Source organism: Pleurodeles waltl, chromosome 4_2, assembly GCF_031143425.1.
Source record: "Pleurodeles waltl isolate 20211129_DDA chromosome 4_2, aPleWal1.hap1.20221129, whole genome shotgun sequence".
In the NCBI taxonomy this organism is placed as follows: Eukaryota; Metazoa; Chordata; class Amphibia; order Caudata; family Salamandridae; genus Pleurodeles; species Pleurodeles waltl.
The window spans coordinates 365,122,088-365,141,462 of NC_090443.1; the positions used below are offsets into that span (position 1 = coordinate 365,122,088).

At 42.3% G+C, this 19,375-nt stretch overlaps 1 protein-coding gene across 4 annotated transcripts in view; it reads left to right on the top strand.

Moving 5' to 3' along the window:
• LOC138292722 (zinc finger protein 135-like) overlaps nt 1–19,375 on the top strand; it is a 178,858-nt gene that overhangs the window by 38,888 nt on the left and 120,595 nt on the right. For 3 of the 4 annotated variants that reach the window (XM_069231454.1, XM_069231457.1, XM_069231455.1), the window contains exon 3: nt 17,937–18,047. The exons of the other annotated variant lie outside the window; for it this stretch is intronic. In XM_069231454.1, coding sequence (XP_069087555.1) covers nt 17,937–18,047 — 111 coding nt within the window. The remainder of the gene's footprint in view (nt 1–17,936; nt 18,048–19,375) is intronic. 4 annotated transcript variants of the gene reach the window in all.

A 19,375-nucleotide genomic window follows, 5' to 3' on the forward strand; every position in this document is an offset into this window, starting at 1 on the left:
ATAACAGCTCCTACATTTTCTTCTGTGTTGTGGCTAGTCAGTCAGATTGCTCAGTCCATCGGGACGGGTCCCGCAGTACCAAAATGGCTGGCAGGAGAAAAAGCTCCCTCTGCCAATTAGGAGGCCCTATTGTTTTTCATTTTTGGTACAGCAAGAGTCCTGTGGGACCAGCGGTCCAGATGCAGCTACATTTTTAGCTCCTTCAGTCCCACGCTGAGCCCCTTCTTAAATGCTAAATTCTTGAAAATGACTGAATAAATGTACACCAAATTGTGGTCATCCCTGTTTGTTGCTGACTAGTATTGCTGGTGTTTGAACGCTGCATACTGGGGTACACCTATCTAGTCCTCAGTGTTTGTGGGCTGTCCATAAAACATTGTAATATTGACTAATCCGCAGTTGTCATATTTAACTGTTCAATAAAGCCTTAGTACATGGTGCAGGGAAATACACCAGTGGCCTGAAAAGTTAAATGTCACTCATGGATTAAAGCACATAATCATCCACTAGGCAGACAAGGAAAAACATTGCTTCACGCCTGCATGTGTAGCCTGGCTGTTGTTGCCTTTAAATCTGCATGTAAACGTGTCAAAATAAATGTATCTTCCCTGAGTAGACCACGTAGGCCACTAGGTAGAGTACTTAGTACTTAAAAGAGGAACATGTAAAAATTTCATTTTGGCATTTCCTACAGTGACTAGCCCCCAAAAGGTATTGTCACAGTACAGGGCTGTAGGTGAAGTTGTGATGAAAAGTGCAATTAAAATACTGTTTTTGCTAATTTTGGTTTGGGATAAGCTTCAGAAATGATTGAGTCACTGTTTTAATATTTATAAAATCCAATCAGTAGTGAAGTTGGATTTTTGATGAACAATTAATAGAAGTAACTTTTAAAAAGTTGGACTTTGCCTGCCAGGCTAATTAGCATTAGTTTGGCAGCAGCCCTCCACTTCAGTGCATTTCACTTGGTGAGGTGTGCTCTCAGAGCAGAATTAAAGGTTTGAACCTTTTGGCAGGATGACCTGGGTGTTAGTTATGTGACTCATCCTCTCTCAGAAAGGGCAGTTGGGTAGGGTTCAGAAACTTAATTAACTTGAAAGGGATCAGGATGAAGCCTGCCTTTTCTTAGTTAAGTGTAAGGTGAGGCCTGACACAAGGGTACAGTATAGCTGATTTGGTGGAAGCCCAGTGAGAGGGCAAGCTGGTTGCAGAACCAATTTGGAATGGTTGAGGAGGAGGGAACTGCTCATTTCCCCAGGCACACCCCTGAATAGGAAACCAGCCACATCCAGGTTCCCAATTATTCTGCCATGTTGGATTCAACCCAGTAGTGAGCAGTGGAAAATGTTGCAGCAAGACAAATAGGATGTGCTGCAAAAAGCTGGGAGGTTTCCTTTTTAGGAACTTGTTTCTCATTGGTTAGAGAGTGTCTAGGAGTCACACTTACTGGCTAGTAAGTCCTAATGACACCTCACCATGCTCATCATAACACATCTAGCTCTTCGGAAGAAAACAAGACGCCTGGACCTGCTGTTTATGACCTGTCTGGAGACCTAAAAGGTGCAGAATTTATAAAACATTTACTTGTCTACAAGGGATGGTTTTGTAATCTACTTGACCTGCAAAAAAATCCCTTTGTGCCTTTTGTTGCCATGCAGGAAGTGATAAATTATAGTAGCTTTTTCATTACATAAAGTTACCCTGGTTTGGATTCCAGCAAGGTTCTGATTTTGCTGCCTTTCTGCAAATCTACATAGGCCCCAAATATAAGCTGAGGGGAACAGAATTCCTGTATGGAATTCCACTCCGCTTAATAATAAGTGGTCTGTTGTTCCTGCCCTCAGATTTGCCTGGAGCAAGAACAACAGACCTGATTTTACTGGCCAGTAAAATCGCTTCACAGCTTTGTTTTGCAGCATGGACCCCAATCGGCCCACAGTCACAGCACATGGGGAGTTTAAAGTGCTCCTATCTGCCAGACTGCTGTCTCCTCTGCCCTCCTCCAATATCTCTGCCATCGTCCTCCTTGATCCTCAGTACCTCTCACTTCTGTTTACAACCTTCCCAGAGCAGGTGGCGAATGTGAGTGATAATACCGATGGAAAGAGGAATACTGTGCATGATCCCACCTGATAAAACCAGGTCTGCATGATTAATAGCTATTATATGGGCATAACCCCATAATTACCCGCTATTGATGGGGTGTTACTGTATGACACCAGTTTTTAGCACTGTGGATTTAAAAATCCAGCAGTATTTTGCAACTCTTAATCCGGCCATACAGGGGTTGGAAGTAGACAGCAAGTGGTACACACATCTACATGTTTAAGGAAATCCAAAAGCTACAGTTTTTCATTGTGGGTAGTGAACTTTCAATTGCTTAGCAAATTTTCACATATCAAATAAACTTGTGCACAATAGCTCATGAGAAAATCTATAAAACAAGTTTTGCTAGGTCAACTTCTATAAATTCTTGTGAATTCCTAAACATTTTAAATCTGCAGTAATGCAAGGACTTATACCTGTGAGTGCACCAAAGCAGCTTTTTTTTTTTTTTTAAATGGCATTAACCCAATACCTCCTACTAAATGATGCCTCAGGGGAATGATATTAAAGTTTGTTTGTATACATGATATTTTTAAAGTAGCCTTGCTTGCATGCTTCTGCAGGTATTTAAATTTAATCAGAAGTCAGTTTTGGAACATTATAAGTAGCTACAACTTGTTAAATTTTGCAAACATTTGTAAACGTTTTTTCACTGTAACTACTGTCGGTGATGCAAGGTCATCTCACTGCATTTCTTTAGCGCACTCACCATCATAGTAAAGGCTTTTGTAATAATGATTCATATACGCATGTTTGAACTATTTAATTGTATGGATACACATCTTGCCTTTGTGGCAGGCAGTGCCTTTTACAGATCCATGCTGTGGTACTGTAAGCTGGCAGCCAATGGGTTTGTGCTGCAGTGGGTTGGGCTTACTTGTCCAGTGGACCAAATAAACATGAAAACTTCTTGTCTTTGATCCCCAAACGATATCCTCCTGGGCGTTGGACAACAAGAATTTCATAGCCCTGAAGCTGTGATAGGCCTTTTTCCTGAGCTGGTCAGCTAACCAGTATTAAGCAGACCCTTTTGGTGGTGTGTGCAAAAGAGTAATTGCTCCAGAAAATATGAAATGTTGGGACTTTTAAAATTTTTAGTCTTTAAAATCCTCTGGATCTTTACCTGGATCTTGCAGTAAACGTGTATGATTTTGAGAGGACTCTGTTGGATATAGCTTTGAGCTTCCCCAATAAAGGAATTTGAACTTCAAAAAAGACACTTAGGACCTGCTACAGAGTTTGGCGGAGGGGTTATTCCGTCAAAAACGTGACCAATATCCCATCCACTTTATTATGATCTCCACAGACTATAATGGAATTGTAATATGACGGATGGGATATCCGTCACATTTGTGACAGCGTAACCCCCTCCGTCAAACTCTAAATCAGGCCCTATGTCCAGAGGTGGAAATCTTCAGTGGGCAAAGGCACTAAAAGTATCTGCTTGACACAAGGACTTAGGACACGAAATTGGAATTTTCTCACTCTGAGCATTTCCTACCAAACCAACAGCTTCAGCTGAACCTCGTCCGGTTTCTGTCCGCCTTCAGGAGGACTTCACCAGATACAGCCTTGCAACCTTGCCAAGCTGGAGGATTTCGATATCTATTTCAGGGATTAAGAAAGTAGAATCTTACACCTGGATGACCCATTTAGTGTATCTGACCTCTGCTTTATTGCTATGAGCCTGAAATCGCATATAGGTCATAGTTAACTATGAACAACTACCTCTGATGGTTGCTTTGTCTTTTTTTACTGCTTTTTATCCTAAAAATGTAAAAATTCAATTCTCTAGTTCCCCGTATTCGATTTTAATCTTTTTTTCATAATTTTTCTAATAAAATGTTATCTATTTTTAGAAATTGGTTGTGGGATCTTCATTGTATTGTGGTCTGCCGTTTAATTATGTTGATATTGTTAACTATTTGGCACACTTTCCCTTAAGTTAAGCCTGTCTGTTCTATCCATTCGTACCAGTGGTTGAGGCCAAGTTTATTTATTGAACTTGTGTGTGCACCTGAAAAGATTTTGGACTAACTGCTTGGAAAATGCTCACATCCTCCCCAGCTAATAACCCAGTTTCCTATACGTGGTTAATGCACCTCTTTGGAAAACCACTTCTGGTCAGTATTTAGTTTTAAAACACCATAAATGATTTTCATTACTATTTTCCTGTGAAACTTACACATGCTGAATCTTTTCTTGATTTCCTTCATAGCATTTATAGTTGTATGGCTAATGCACCTGCCACTGTATTTTTCACTACTACACCTTTAAAATGGACAGCACTACTGTTTTATTTTATATATTCTTTTTATTTTATTAGTGTTGTAATCCAGACAGAGACCATTAACACAGGTAACAGCAGTTGGAGCTTCATATTATAGCACGCTATATCAACTCGAGTACTAATTTACACAAATCATGCTATTGTTTGATATACTGTTGCTGTTTGTTTGAACAATAAATGCTGTAAATGATTCTTTGGAGTGCAGTGAATAATTCTTTTGGATACATAAATATTTCGATGGTGGTCTCCTCTGTCACCGGCACCTGCAGCTGAGTGCACTGCTGAGATCATGATCCTGACCTTTTGCTTGGATATATATATATATATATATATATATATATATACGCCATTTTGGATCTGAGAAGCATTCACTGGTCCTTTTAGACCAGAGGTCTTCAAAGTGGGGGGCCTCAAGTGATCCCAGGGGAGGGGGGGCGCATTTATAAAAAGGTAATAGAACGTAACTGCAGTGTTTAAATAAGTGTAGACATATTTAAACATTGCCAACTTAATAGAAAGATTTGATGACAACCTCTGAATGGTCAGGCAAGTGGCTGAGGGGATAGGGGTGCTTCGGGGTGACTGCCCTCCAGTGCAAGTACAACCCCCCCCTCCCCCACCCCCACTGGACTTTCACCGGGGAGAACAAGATAGGAGAGACCACTCTCCTGAGGGAAAAGATGAAGTCGGGAGTGCAACAGACCCTATAAAGGACTTCCAGGATGGTGGACCAGTGATTGCCCAACAAAGAGGAAAAGAGTATGGAAAGAGCACAAAAGACTGGGGGATCCTCTTGCGCCCCAGGACATCTGGATGTGGGGAGTGTTCCCCCCCCCTTCCTTTCTGTTAACAAATAATGCACCATGTAGAAGTACTTAGAATATTAATGGTTCTGCACAGTAAAGCTTATTCAACGAAGCCTCAAATGAGGCTGCTTATCAGGAATATAGTCTTTCCCTTAAATCCTTTATCTCCTCAATAAAAAGAGTCCTGCCAATACTGGCGGCTTAAAGGAATTAAGGGAAAGACTATTTTCCTGATGAACAGCCTAATTTGAGGCTTCGTTGAATAAGCTTTACTGTGCAGAACCATTAATATTGTAAGTACGTCTACACGGTGCATTATTTGTTTATTCACTTTTTTGCAATATTAGCTTAAGAAACTTTATTTGCTCACAGCATTTATGTCTCTGTTAGGAAGATGACTCTTTCAAGAAATGATAATCTATAATTTGAACTATTGGGTGAGTTACTACTCTTATCCGGATAATTGATACAATGTTTTTTATGAATAGAGTCCCCTGATTAAATTAGATGTTTAATTATTATTTTGTAGGTGCTACACTATAGAGAATGATTCCCAGTCCTGATGATGACTCGTTGTTGATTCATATCTATATACAGGGTCAAAACGTCGACATAAATTGAATGTGGATTGACATTACATGTTTTCTAAGTGACTTCAGGACTCCTGGATTGACGGAGCCACTGGAAGTTCGCACTGTTTTTAACCACATATTTTGTATATATTGTACATAACACCATCACTTTTGTTCACAATATTCACTTTCACTGGGTTTATAAATATAGGAGCACCTATAATTATACATCGCTTATTCTTCAGTAAGAAATAATGTATGTTGAGTCTTTTAGAGGACTTTAATCGAGTTGATAACAGAAATTAAAAAAAAGAAATTAATCCAAGGAGACTGGATGTATTGAATATAATCAAAATATTTTTCCCGGAAGTCTAGGTTTACTTCCTCCTTGTAGTGAACACGTATTATTATTATCACTTTCTAAAAGTGGCATTTCTAGAATAGTAATCTAAAATCCAACCTCACCAATAAGCAGGATTTTGTATTACCATTCTGGCCATATTAAATATGACCTGGTTACCCCATTCTGATCAGAGTCTACCACTTAAACAATATATGAGAGTAGCCCTTATGTTATCCTACGAAAGGAGCAGGCCTCACAGTAGTGGAAAACCAATTCAGGAGTTTTCCACTACCAGGACATATAAACCACACATTTACATGTCCTACCTTTTACCTACATAGCACCCTGCCCTAAGGGTTACCTAGGGACTACCTTAGAGGTGACATATATGTAGAAAAAGGGGAGTTTAGGGCTTGGCAAGTACTTTTAAATACCAAGTCGAAGTGGCAGTGAAACTACACACACAGGCCTTGCAATGGCAGGCCTGAGACATGGTTAAGTGGCTACTTATGTGTGTGGCACAACCAGTGCTACGGGTCCACTAGTAGCATTCAATCTACAGGCCTGGGCACATGTAGTGCACTTTACTAGGGACTTACAAGTAATTCAAATATGCCAATTGGGTATGAACCAATGTTGCCATGTTTAAGGGAGAGAGTGTATGCAGTTTATCACTGGTTAGCAGTGGTAAAGTGCGCAGAGTCCTAAAATCAGCAAAAACAGTATCAGAAAAGTGGAGGGATGCAGGCAAAAAGATGGGGGATGACCACCCTAAGGCTGTCAGGTCTAACAGGATAGTACAGATTTTCAAGAATGTAGGAAGGGAGTACAAGAACAGATGATATCCAGAGGTGGTTTCAGGGATATGAGGCATCTATTCACATTAAAGGGGTCCCTGCGAAGAATTGGGGAGCAGGATTGTGGAACCACTTCACAGAAGAGGGGAAGGACACCTTGTTAGCTTTCGATAAGGGGTACACCCTTATCTATTCTGACATGAAGGGGGCTCGTCTCACTAAGTATGGTCTCACTCCTGACAAGTAAAGGGATCAGTTTAGGAGAAGTAAGGAAACTGATCCACAGACCCGGTTAGAATGTGTGGATTCTTTTAGCAGGGCCCTGGATGGTTAAGTGAAGGGCAGCAATGTCACAGATTTTCAGGGGCTGTACAACTTAATAGCATGGGAGCACTTGTCTAGTGTGTTTTGCAGAGCTGCGCCAGCACTTGAGTGATAGCAAGCTGGCTGACCCCAGGAAGCTTGCTATGGAGGTGAGAAGGAGGGGGAGGTCAAGGGAGACACAGACCGGTCCCAGGATAAGGGGGAAGAAAAAGGGTCCCATGTCCCTTCTGACAGGAAGGAGGGTGGTTCTGGTGGGCGGTGGCCCAGGGCACCCAATTTTCAACCCTGGTGCTTTGAATGTTTCCAGTTATGACACAAGTAAGGGGACTCTGTCTGTCCTAAGAAACCCGCGACTGGTGGCCCCTTCACAGGAGTGGCCCCTTCACAGGAGTGGCCCATGTGGCTTTAGGGGGAGGTAGTCCCCAGGGGCAGGTCATAGATCACTCCATGATATCCCTTAGTTGGGAGGTGGACTCGGAGTGTGAGTTGGTAATCCTTGAGGGTGGGAATCGTCACTTCCACCAGGTGACATTGAACGTGGTCCCTGTCACTGCTCTGAGGGTCAGTGGGGCTAGCCATACCATGATGGTGGCAAGGCTTGTCTCACCAGAGCAATACACCTGCCAGGTGTTTTGGGTGACACCAGCCCATGGGCAAGACCTCTTCAGCTGTATGGGCCTGGTATCACTAGAGTGGGGTCGGGAGGCGACCTAGAGGAGGATCATAGTTAGTCCCCAGATCCCCATAGACTGCCTTTTTGGGAATGAGTTGCCCCAGGTGTCGGGAACTAGGAAGGGCGACCACCAAAGGCGCACTAACAATTTAGTTTTCTGAAGGTACCACTCCAAATTGGAAGGTATAGGACCCCAGCAAGAGAGAAGGGGGAGGGAGAGCCCACCTCTGTACTCGGCTCATCCTGAGGGTACAGACGCTCAGTTGAGTAACCAGTCTCAGCATTCCACCTCTGAACCGGTGGGAGGTGAAGTAGAAGAAGGGTGCAAGTCACCTTGAGTTACTTCCTCTCACTTTTCGAATCCACAGAGGCTTGAGACCCTAGGATGGCTTGGAGCCTGGCTCTTGTCACTGAGAGCTGTCAGTGGCCTCTGTTGGTTGTTGTCTCCTTGTAGTCAGAGTTTACCATGGGGTGGGGACTAAAGTCAGACCCAAGGGGTGAAAGGAGCCACATCACACTGTTGGCCATGGTGGTACTTCGTGACTACTGGGATGCATCTGTGAGCAAGGTAAGGTTAGGTGCTGTACAGATGGAGTCCTCAGATGAAGCGAAGGGTTCCGCCCAGGTTAGTTCAGTGGTCCCTGAGAGTCTTGGCCGAGGGATTCACCAGTGTTCAGAGAGGCGTAGAACTGGCAAGAGCCCCTGCAGTAGTGGACCATTGTCCAGGTTCTGTCGCCCTAAGCAGGGAAGTCCAGCAAGGTATTGATTGGCCTTCCCTGGTTTTAGGCTGGGAGGGGGTTGTGCTGGAAATGGCCCTTTTTGCAGGGTTATCCCCAAACGTTTTGCCTTTTTCCACCTATCTTCTCAGATCACTTTTGCTGGTTTATTGTGTCTGCACACTTTACCACTGCTGACCAGTGCTAAAGTGCAAGTGCTGCCTGTGTAAATTGTATTGGTGAGTGGTTTATCCATGATTGGCATATTTGATTTACTAGGAAGCCCCCAGTTAAGTGCACTATGTGGGCCCAGCGCTGTAAACCAAATGCTACTAGTGGGCCTGCAGCACTGATTGTGCCACACACATGAGTAGCCCTGTAAACATGTCTCAGACGTGCCACTGCAGTGTCTGTGTGTGCAGGAACTCTGCGACACCCTTGCAGACCTTTCCTTTTTGTACACGTAAGGCACCCCTAGGGTAAGCCCTAGGTAGCCCCATGGGCACGGTGCAGTGTATTTAAAAGGTAGGACATGTACTGTTGTGTTTTAACATGTCCTGATAGTGAAATAGAGCCAATTTCGGTTTTCACTATTGTAAGGCCTACCTCTCCCATAGGTTAACATAGGGACTGCCTTTAAATATCTTTTAAGTGCAGTTTCCCACAGCGCTTTAGCAACGATGCCGCCAGTGCCTGAACTGCAACCTGGAGACCTGGACACCACACTGCAGCCCTGGTCTCGCCGACGCCGCAGGATACCGTCACCGAGCCTCTGCCTGCATCGTGACCTGTGGGCACCTCACATCGCATCGTCCCGCTTTACACCGCAGCCTCGACGCCATCAACGCCAGTGTTCCTGACTTTGTCATCAGCCCGGAGTTCGATCTGCAGCGTGTGTGCTTTCAAGGGCCCAATGGCCCCTGCACAACCTCCGGAACCAATGCCAGCGACGCCACACTTCAGATCTCATAGCGAGGATCAAAACGGCCTACATTTCCAAGATACTGTTTGCGGGTCTTCCCTACACTGTAGCTGGCCCGAGAATTCATGGCCGACCTGAACGGTGGGATTTGTTGTTCAGGACAACGTAATGGCCCCAGGTGGAGCTATTGACTTCAAGGAACTGTATTTTTAAGTTAATTCTTGCAGAACTCATATCTTTACTACTGTATGTTGTATTTTTCTTGTTTTCGTCTTGTTTTACACAGATAAAAATTGTCTATTTCTAAAACTGTTGTGGTGTCATTTTGTAGTGTTTTCACGGTATTACTATGTGTTATGTGCAAATACTTTACACATTGCTTCTGGGATTAAGCCTGACTGCTCGTGCCAAGCTAGGAAGGGGGTGAGCAGGGGTTCTCTGAGCTGGGTATCTCCCTTATCCTAATTAGAGTGAGAGTCCCAACTTGGACAGGGTGCAAACCGACTACCAACATTTCTAACACTGTAATAGAACCTTTATTTTTTTATCCCTCAGACCCAAATAGCTGTAGACTTGTTTTCTTGCTGCTCCAGTTGCCAAAATTATTTGGGAAAATGGGTTTTTGTCCAACATTAGGATTTTGTGGAATCCAATTATAGACTTGATCCTCTTCACACTGGTTTCAGCCCTGAAATGAGCACTGAATTGACAATGGCCTCTGCTGCAAATGATTTTCGAAGACTAATAAATACAAAGGACCTGGAGCCACTTCATCAGATATGCTTAACCCTTTTTCCTCAGAACCAAGAACCATTGAATGTGGTACATAACGGGTTCTATCTTATCCATTTTGCTTTTCACCATTTATTTGAGACCATTGGCATACCTCTTCAACCAGATGAAAGTATGACTCTCTGTGTCCACCAGTGATACTTCGCTTTATTTCACACATCTTTTCTGAGGAAAGCTGGGTCTCTCCTTTGAAAGTGGAAACTTTTAACCCATTGGTGGATGACGACTAACCCCCCTGAAAAATTAAACACAACAAAATAGAAATAATTCTAACCCCCGCCCCCAACCCCCCAAAAACAAAACCAGCTCCAGGTTCTTACTGGCCACCTTCCGGCTGGTGCTTTACAAGTCCGCAATCTGGACATACTTATTGATTCAGTCTTGGACTGAATTCTCATGTTTCCAAAATGTCCAAGATATGCTTTTTTCACCTCTTGTCCTAGTTTCGACTTACTCAAAATGTGTCTGCTCGCCGGCTCCGAGACCTCAAAAAACATGCTTTGGTTTCCCATGTTCTAAGAATGTTGCATTGGCTATCTGTACAAAAATGTATTACTTTCAAAGCTCTCACCATCATGCATAAAGCCGTTTTTACAAAGAAATCTGCATTCCTTGCTAAAAAAAAAAAAAAAACACCTGGTACAAGCTAACGAAATTGCTTCGTTCGGAAACAAAATTTCTGGTACTTGTTCTCAAAGTTATATCAGTTACATTTGACATTTTAGATGACAATTTAGTCTCTGTTGCCTCTTCTGAGCCTTTTTTCTTTTGACTACATTAAATTGCCTCTGGTGCCAAGCGTGAAGATGCTTGTACATTGATGATAGTCGAAAAGAATACTTCCACTGCTGAGTTTGTAGTCACTTAGTAAGCATTTGACAAAGTTTGCTGGAAGCTTATTTATTATCCAGCATGGAAGAAAAACCACCCATCTCTTCGCAAAGCCCCCAAACTCACATTCTTTTTTAATGTTTTAACACGTCATACGTGATGTAAAATGTGAAGTCATAAGCAGTGAATGATGGGGGGTGCAAGGTCAACTTACTCAACTAAACTCGGGTTGGTGTATTTCAGTGATTTTTGGGTCTTGAAATGTTAGCTCATGTCAACACCTAACTATAACGTCATTTTAATTGTTTTTTTTTTTCAGTCAGTCTTTTTTTTTATTTTTATCAGATTCTAAATTAGATCAACGGCCAACCCTTAGCATGCGGGGCCAACCTATGCTGTGCAAAACCTTCGCCTGTATGGTGCAGGGTTTGGCCTTACGGGCATTTGGCTCAGCCCCTCACGTGTGCAACCAGCCCCCAAATTGCACCTCCTTCGACCACCTGCGCCCAACCTGCATTCTCTTCTTGTTTTTTTCTTTTTAAAGTTTTCCAGATACCACAGTACTCTCGCAGAACCAGCTGTGCAATTTTTCATGCATGGTCAGGAAAGCTTACATGGTACAGGTGTACCATAGGGTTTATATTTGTACAGTTAGTCCCAGAAGATTATGGCAGTACCTCACAGAAGGGCCAAGTTCCCCAGTTCTGTAATTGCCACTGCCACATTTTGCTAAGATGTTATGACTGGCCAATTAGTTTGCAATAATGTTCTAGGTACCGCAGTTCCCCATTGGTTGTTGGGAGGGGAGCTTTCCTTAGCCAGTGGGATTCAAATATTTTTTCATTTTCTGTACTGTTAGAGTCCTGTGGTACATAGCAGTCCATATATCAATAACTATTCTAGGAGAGTAACCTCGTGATGACAACCCTAGTATTTTTTCAAACGTAAATTTCTTGAAGACTACACCAAATAATAATAAAAAAGCAAACTTTCTGAGTAACATTCTAACTTTCTGCCAAATTTGATGTAATTCTGTTTAGCCATTTTTCATTTATCTGTAATGGGATAAGGGAAATCAGTGTTTTGCTTCCACCCCTTTTTTCTTGCCCACTGCTTGATGAATCAGTACAAAACTTTCAAAGATTGAGCTGAACTGAGTGCATATTCGTCAAACGGCAGCCAGGTTGATAAAGAAGCAAAAAATTCCTTTCCTCTTGAAAGCCAGATCAAACTATAACTACACTGGTGCTATTACCACCATGTATATATGTTTAACAGGGCTGCAGTAGAGCCTTAAAGATCTTAATCAGTGCCCGTCAGCTGCTCCCGATTTGATTGACCTACTATTTATTCTTCCCTCCCTCACTCCCCTGCCTTGTACTCCCACCTCCCTTGTTTTGTTTTCCCTATACCCCCCAGCCTTTTTCAGACATATTGCACAGCAGTGTGGGCTGCTGTGCAACATGACTTTATAAAAAAAGAAATATGACACGGTCAACGTTGGCCATGCCATAGCATTTATTTTCATGATTTTGTCATGCGCTGCTGTGCAGCATCTCTTAAAAACATTAACAACTTCAACAGATTTCACATTGGCATGTCCTATTGCATTTGCCAATGCTTGTTTGTTCTCTTAATTACTTTGGTGCCATTCAACATATCTGTACAAAACTTTTCAAGAAAAACGTGCATCCACTTTGGGTTTTTCATGACAAGTTTCAAGCAGATTCATCAAGCAAGGACCTAAATAAAGTTGGGGTAAGGTCCCAAAAGTGGCGTTTGCCATTTTAACTCGCATAGGATTCTAAGCTGCTTAAAACTTTAAAAAACAGCTGCATGAAATTACACCAAACTTGGCATGCAAATATCGTTTTTCTCAAGGAAGTGCCTTTAATTGGTTTGGTGTAGTAGTTTTCGAGAAATTAGCTTTCAAAAAGTATTCCTGTCTGTGCATGAAGAGGTTAAATTGATATCTTGACTTGTGAGACCATAGAGTATTCACAAATCTTTTTTTTTATTTTTTTTAAAAGGTGTATCATGGGACAATGGAGCTTTATCTCTGCGCATTGCTGATTCACTATTCTGGCTGCAAATTCATAAATCTGCTGCACACTGAATGGCTGGCCATCTCAGAAAAAGTTTTCTTGCGGCCACCATTATCAGCAAGCTGCAACAAGCATCAGTTGGAGAAAATAAAAAGAATTGCAGAGTAAGAGGGGTGGGTTTCACCTAACCTGCTCCCCAAGAACCTTGTGAGGGTTCCCCTGGGGCCCCAAGCAATAAAATAAGTATCAACAAATATTTGCATTGCAGAATTCACAAATCCTGTAAAAAGTAAGAAGAAAAAAGTATTTTGTGTATTACTGCTACTCTTGGTTACCAGTCAAACATGGGGTTGGCTGTATGAGGTAGGATGAGAGCAGGGTGTGGCCTCAGTCCTCACCCTGCAGCTAACCCACCACCATGCTGAGCAGCTAACCCACCAGTGTGCTTGGTTGAGGGGTGTGCAAGGCAGGGTTTGCCTTCCACAGAAGGTTGCACACAGAGCCTGGCTAAGGGCCAGGCCTCCGTCTTACCACAACTGCAAATCGCCAAAGGCCTAGCGATGTGAGGAGTGGATGCCTGTGGATTGTTGGATGTAGGGAGTAGAGGCCAGGCCCTGCAGCCGACTTTGCTGCACATTACCCAAAGGCCATGCGCAGCTGTGGTCACGCATCTGCAGAGGGTTAGATTGTGGCTAACTGCCAGCCTTCCTGTTTTGTTGACCTCATTCTCTGTTTACAGCTAATCTTCACTGAGGAGAGACTTTGGCTGTTAGTAGTTGATATTGGCTGTAGGCATTGTCCACAGCCTGTAGTGGGCTGCTTACCCCTACAACACATGACCTTTTGTAATTTGAGCTCTATTGCAATGCCTCATAGACTAGCTGTACCCGGGTTTGACTCGCAAGACCCTGTTCCCAAACCCGTGCCCCACCCTCAATGGACATTCTACCCCAGCTACACATGACTTTCAACCATAGGCTGCACCCCACTTTCCACAGGCGACAGCCCCCGTTACACTCATCCTATGGCTGTGTGCACCAGGGTAAGGCTTAGGGCCTCACCTCTGGCCAGGCCCTGCACCCCACTCTCTGGGCATCCAACCACTGTTGTGTATATCCTTCAGTCTTGCACAGTAGGAAATGGCTGCATGCTCCAAAGAGCAGATTTGGCTGGCCATATGGCAGTCGCAGGATACAGTGCAGGCCTCCTTGAACCCTGCATTTGTTTCTCATTGGCAGCCACTAAAGATGCTCAGACTTTTGGTGGAATTTCTCCCAACCTTGGCAGTAGTATGGCTGCTGTATTTTGAATATACAGGGGTTCAGGGGGAGACGGGAGGGGTAAAGATTTTTTGCGGGCGTGCCTAAAACGACAGCATTTCCAAAATCCAGTCTGAAGTGGATGAAAGCATTGATGGTGAGAGTCCATTGAGCAAAATTAAAAAAATGCAAAATACACTGTGTGTTTCTTATATGATAATAATATAAAACGTGATACATTGATGTGAGTGATGTACACAATTGCTCTTAGCAGTGCTGTACATTGCTGGGTTGCTGTGCAGGCTAATCAAAATTAAAAAGGTGCAGTGACGGCCTTGTCATTTTACTGACACATGCATGTGTCAGAATATGCCAGCTGAATGATGTGGGCGCCATTTGCCTTTGGTTTACGATCATAGATGGCGTATGACAGTTGGATCAATAAATTTAAAAAAAATGTTTCTTTAAGCACAAAAGCAGCAATTAAAAACAAAAGGGATTGCTGGTGTTGGGGAACTGTGACAAGATAGGGAAGACTGGGTGGGGGTGAGGAATGGGAAAAGCAGCACATGGAAGGCGAGGAGGGGAGAAGACAAAAGGGAGAGAACACCGCAGAAGCACACAGTCATGCTAGAGCACCATGGAGATTGGGGTGGGGAGAGAGTAGCACACCGACAAAGAGAGCAGGGTGGGGACAAAGAAGCACATGGATGAGAAAGAGCAACACTGTAGTGGAAAAGGAGAGAGAAGCACACAAGGGAGACGGTTGGAAAACATGCACTTTTGGAGTGCTTTAACAAAATGAAACAAGTGAGAATCAATAGATGAATGAGAGAGAACAAACGAGTAGGAGGGGCCACAGAAATGCATGGGGGAGAGAGTTGGAAAACACATGCACTCTTGTTTAGTGCTTAAGCAAAAGAAAAAAATAATTCCCTAAAAGTGAGCTGTGGAAGGGCATTAGTAAAGAGGAATTGCACCAAGGAGGGACAAACACAATCTAGACAAGGCAAGCGCTTGAATTAGAAGCAAGGAAATGATATTGATAACACAGACAACTAATAAAAAGTAGTGGGTGGTTTTAAGCCCATTGTAAAATCTTAGTAAGCTAACAATAGGTCTTTTGCAAAAACAGAAGATGGACGGATTGCTGAACAATGTCAAACATTCACCCCCAATCACAGATTGGGGCCTAAATCCATCTTTTTTTGCTTGGCTCTCCATTCCAGTTTGGACCCAGCCATATGTAAATCAGTCTTGACCCTGCTTCTCATGGAACAGTCAAGCCCAAACTGCCAAGCCAGGTCCTCCTGGGCCAGAATCAAGCATCCTGGAACTGGCTTCAGGGTATCGTCCCTCATCAGCCAGCGTAGCCTAAATCTGGGAGCATAGCAAGCACAGGACCCATGTCTGGGCATGTCCTTCCCACTTAGGGCAACTAATGCAAAAACAACAGATGATGGGCTTTTGAACCCAGACAGCTTGCACTTTCGGTAGGTTTCACCTAATGAGAACTAATATCAAATTATTGAAGGATTTGGGCCACTGGGAAGACATAAAGGTTAAAAGGTAAGGGCGATAACAGGAATCCCAGTGGTACTGCCTATTTATCTAGCCAGACTGCTTGTGTTCTTTCTGATAGGAAGGAGGAGAGTCATTTAAGGTCTTTAGCTTTAATATTTAAACTACCCATGTGTTAACGAGTAAGGTAATGTTGACAATAGCAAATGCTGCAATGAGATCTAGTAAAATTGCAGCTCCAGTACCGCTGCTGTCTGCTATTATCTTAAGCTCATTGATAGCTGATATGTCTAAGTCTGCCTCCATCTGTTCCCAAAAACCGTCTTGTGCAGGGTCTGGCAGCTTACAGTTTTTGACAGTGCATTATAACTGTAATATTACTGCCTTCTCCAAAATGTTTGATAAATAGGGAATTAATGAAATGTGTCTAAAGCTATCTGAGCTCGGTTGCATGTAAAGAGGGTTTACTCAATAGTGATTCACCAGTGATCTGTTTAGAGTCTTGAGACTTTGCCTCTCTTGAGAAACATACTAAACATGTCTCTCATTTAATGCTGCTACTGTTTTCTTCTGTTTTTAAGTATTTTACCTTTGCAGATGTCCATAGGAGAACCAATGTAATGCTTCCTTCTAGCATTCGTGCCATGGAAAGTTTTTGGACTTTAGTGAGCCAAGGTGCATAACAAAAGTGGTTTCACAGCATAAAGTTAACAGGGGCTCATTCATATTCCTGACAAATTGTAGCCATGCCGTTTTAAACAAAAACGACTGTAAGGGGTTATTAGCAGTTTCCTGAGAAATAGAGCACTATAGTAGCTCATAATTACAGTGGCATTGTCAATCTCTTATTGGTGATAAGCATGTAAAAGGTTTGTCATTTAATGAGGCCTCCCCACATTTTTGATACTTTTGACTTTATTCTGAAAGAGTGATAATTAACGTTTGGTATGATAAAGTGCATTATTGCATTTCAATTAATGATTTGCATGTAACTGTTGAGAATTGATTATTTCTACTTATTGGACTGCATAAGTATAATTGGTTTTAATATTATTTCACTTTATATCTTAGAATGAGAAAGTAGTGTGTAATTTTAATGTTTAAACAACTAGACATTTTGTCTTTGTCAAAGAGATCAGATAAGAGGCAAAAGTGCTTTTCCATATTAACACCTTGAACAAAACTGAACCTGGATTCTCTTTCAAATATCTTCCTTTACAAAAAGACTAATGCATCAATTGCTCACGAGCACAATAGGGTGATATTTAGTACCCTTGGGATAGTGTATGTATTTGATAGGGAAAATATTTTCTTAGCAGTTTTTTTCAGGTAGGAATCAGGCACAGCATGCAGAATCAGTGCTTACAGCACCGGTTTCTGCATATTGTGATTTCTTTTTCCAGCTCTTTACCTCAACAAATGTTGTCAGGCATTTCCCAGTGAAATTACCATGGGTAAATGTTTGGGCTATGCTCATTGCTGCGAAATACGGAATTAAGATCCATGCACAAACGTCCCTTTGTTCACAGCTTGTATTAATATTCAGCACCACACACAATTACTTAAGGTATTGAAGTTGTATTCTGATATATTTATTTTATACCATCTAGCTAAGGGCCTGATTTACATGCTGGTGGAGGAGGTTACTCTGTCCCAAACGTGACGGATATCCCATCTGATGTATTAGGACCCCATTGTAGCCTACGGGGATCATAATATGGCGGATGGGATATCCGTGACATTTGTGACTGAGTATTCTCTCTGCCAGGATCTAAATCAGGTCCGACGTTATGTAATGTACAGCCTTGGTAGCATTTGTGTTGAGAATAATAACACTGAAACGTGAACACTGGAAGATCTATCTTTGCCCCAATCTCTACTAGTATATTTAGTATTTTAACAATACCTTTTTTAATGTTGGTGTTCTTTATCATAATAGGTCCTCTGATTGCGACCTCTGTCTTTTCATTAAAACCAATAAAACCAAAAAAAAAGGAAGGCCTGTGTCCTCAAGAATTATGCGAAGGAGACAGAATTAACCCTTTTTCAGGTAAGTGGAAGGAGGCAAGCGTGATCTTTGAATATTCAAGAGAAAAGTCGGGTCTCATCTCTCTTCTTATTTCATGTTGTTTCAAACACATTAGATGTGCCACCTGCCAATTTAACAAGGGGGTAATCTTTCAAATAACATTGATGGAAGTAATATTAGAACCAACTAATTCGGTACTTCCTTTATGAAATTTTCTTTGATTCATTTAGAACATCTCCAGCGTGGGAAACCGATACACGATTTGTCAGATAAAATGATAATTTTTAAAAACTGTGCAGTCGGCTGAAGAATGTATCTATATTTCTTTCCAGAGACAAAAAAAGCAATCGAAGTGGTCTATAAGTAATAAATGGAATAAATTATAACACTTCCCCTTCCAGATTCTATAAGATCCACTTTCCGGAATGCACCTAAGTGTCAGGTTGGCAGGTAATTTGTCTGCTAGACAAAGTGAGAATCTCTGACCATAGCTTTGCTTGTTTTAGCAATATTTTTCTCTAAAGAAAGCAAGTGCAAGTGTGAATGGAGTTTTGTGCTGCACTGAACAACTTTGTGTAAGCAATCTGATAGGGGAATTTTGTTTTTTTACACTTTCCAGTGTCATTTTCTTCTCAGCTTCCCTTTGGTCCCTATGGTTCATATTGTGGTAGTTTCAGAAGGATGTACACTCAGTTTATGCCATTTTATCTTTCAGACTCACACACCATTGAGAACTGCATTTGTAATGAGAGTCCATACAGTACATTGAAAGACAGGAAGCTTGTGAGCGGGCCAAGTTGTAGTTTCTGGGGGAAAATGAGAACCTTTAGCATCAGGTTCTCAAATCAGAAGAAGTTCCATGAGAGGTATTCATTTGCTTCTGAAACTGGCTGGCCATTTCTGACTCTGAAAAACTATCTTTTTTGGTGTTTAGGCATAGTTTTCCATGGCATTCACTACTACGGCATTTTCTGCCATTGACATAACACCAATATTTTACCTAGACGTCAGCCTCTGTACCTAGAACGAGATAGTCTGAGAGCTCGCAGGCCTGCAAAAAAAGAACAGGACACACCACTTACCTCTGCAAATTACTTATATCCTGACCAGGATCCAGAGGAATCGTCAACTTTGTTAGTTTCTCAAATGGAACAGGTGTGTGGATTTTCTGGGAAACAAGGTCTGCTAGAGAGCATCAATGTTCCTCTGTGCAGCATGTTCCACAGTGCTCATGGGCCTCTATTAAGTGCGCTTTATTGGTTTCTCCGGAAGTGTTCATGAAGTTTCTTCCCAGAAATTGAAAGAAGGTTTTGAAGGAAATTCGGAAGGAGTGGATTATAACACTGGAT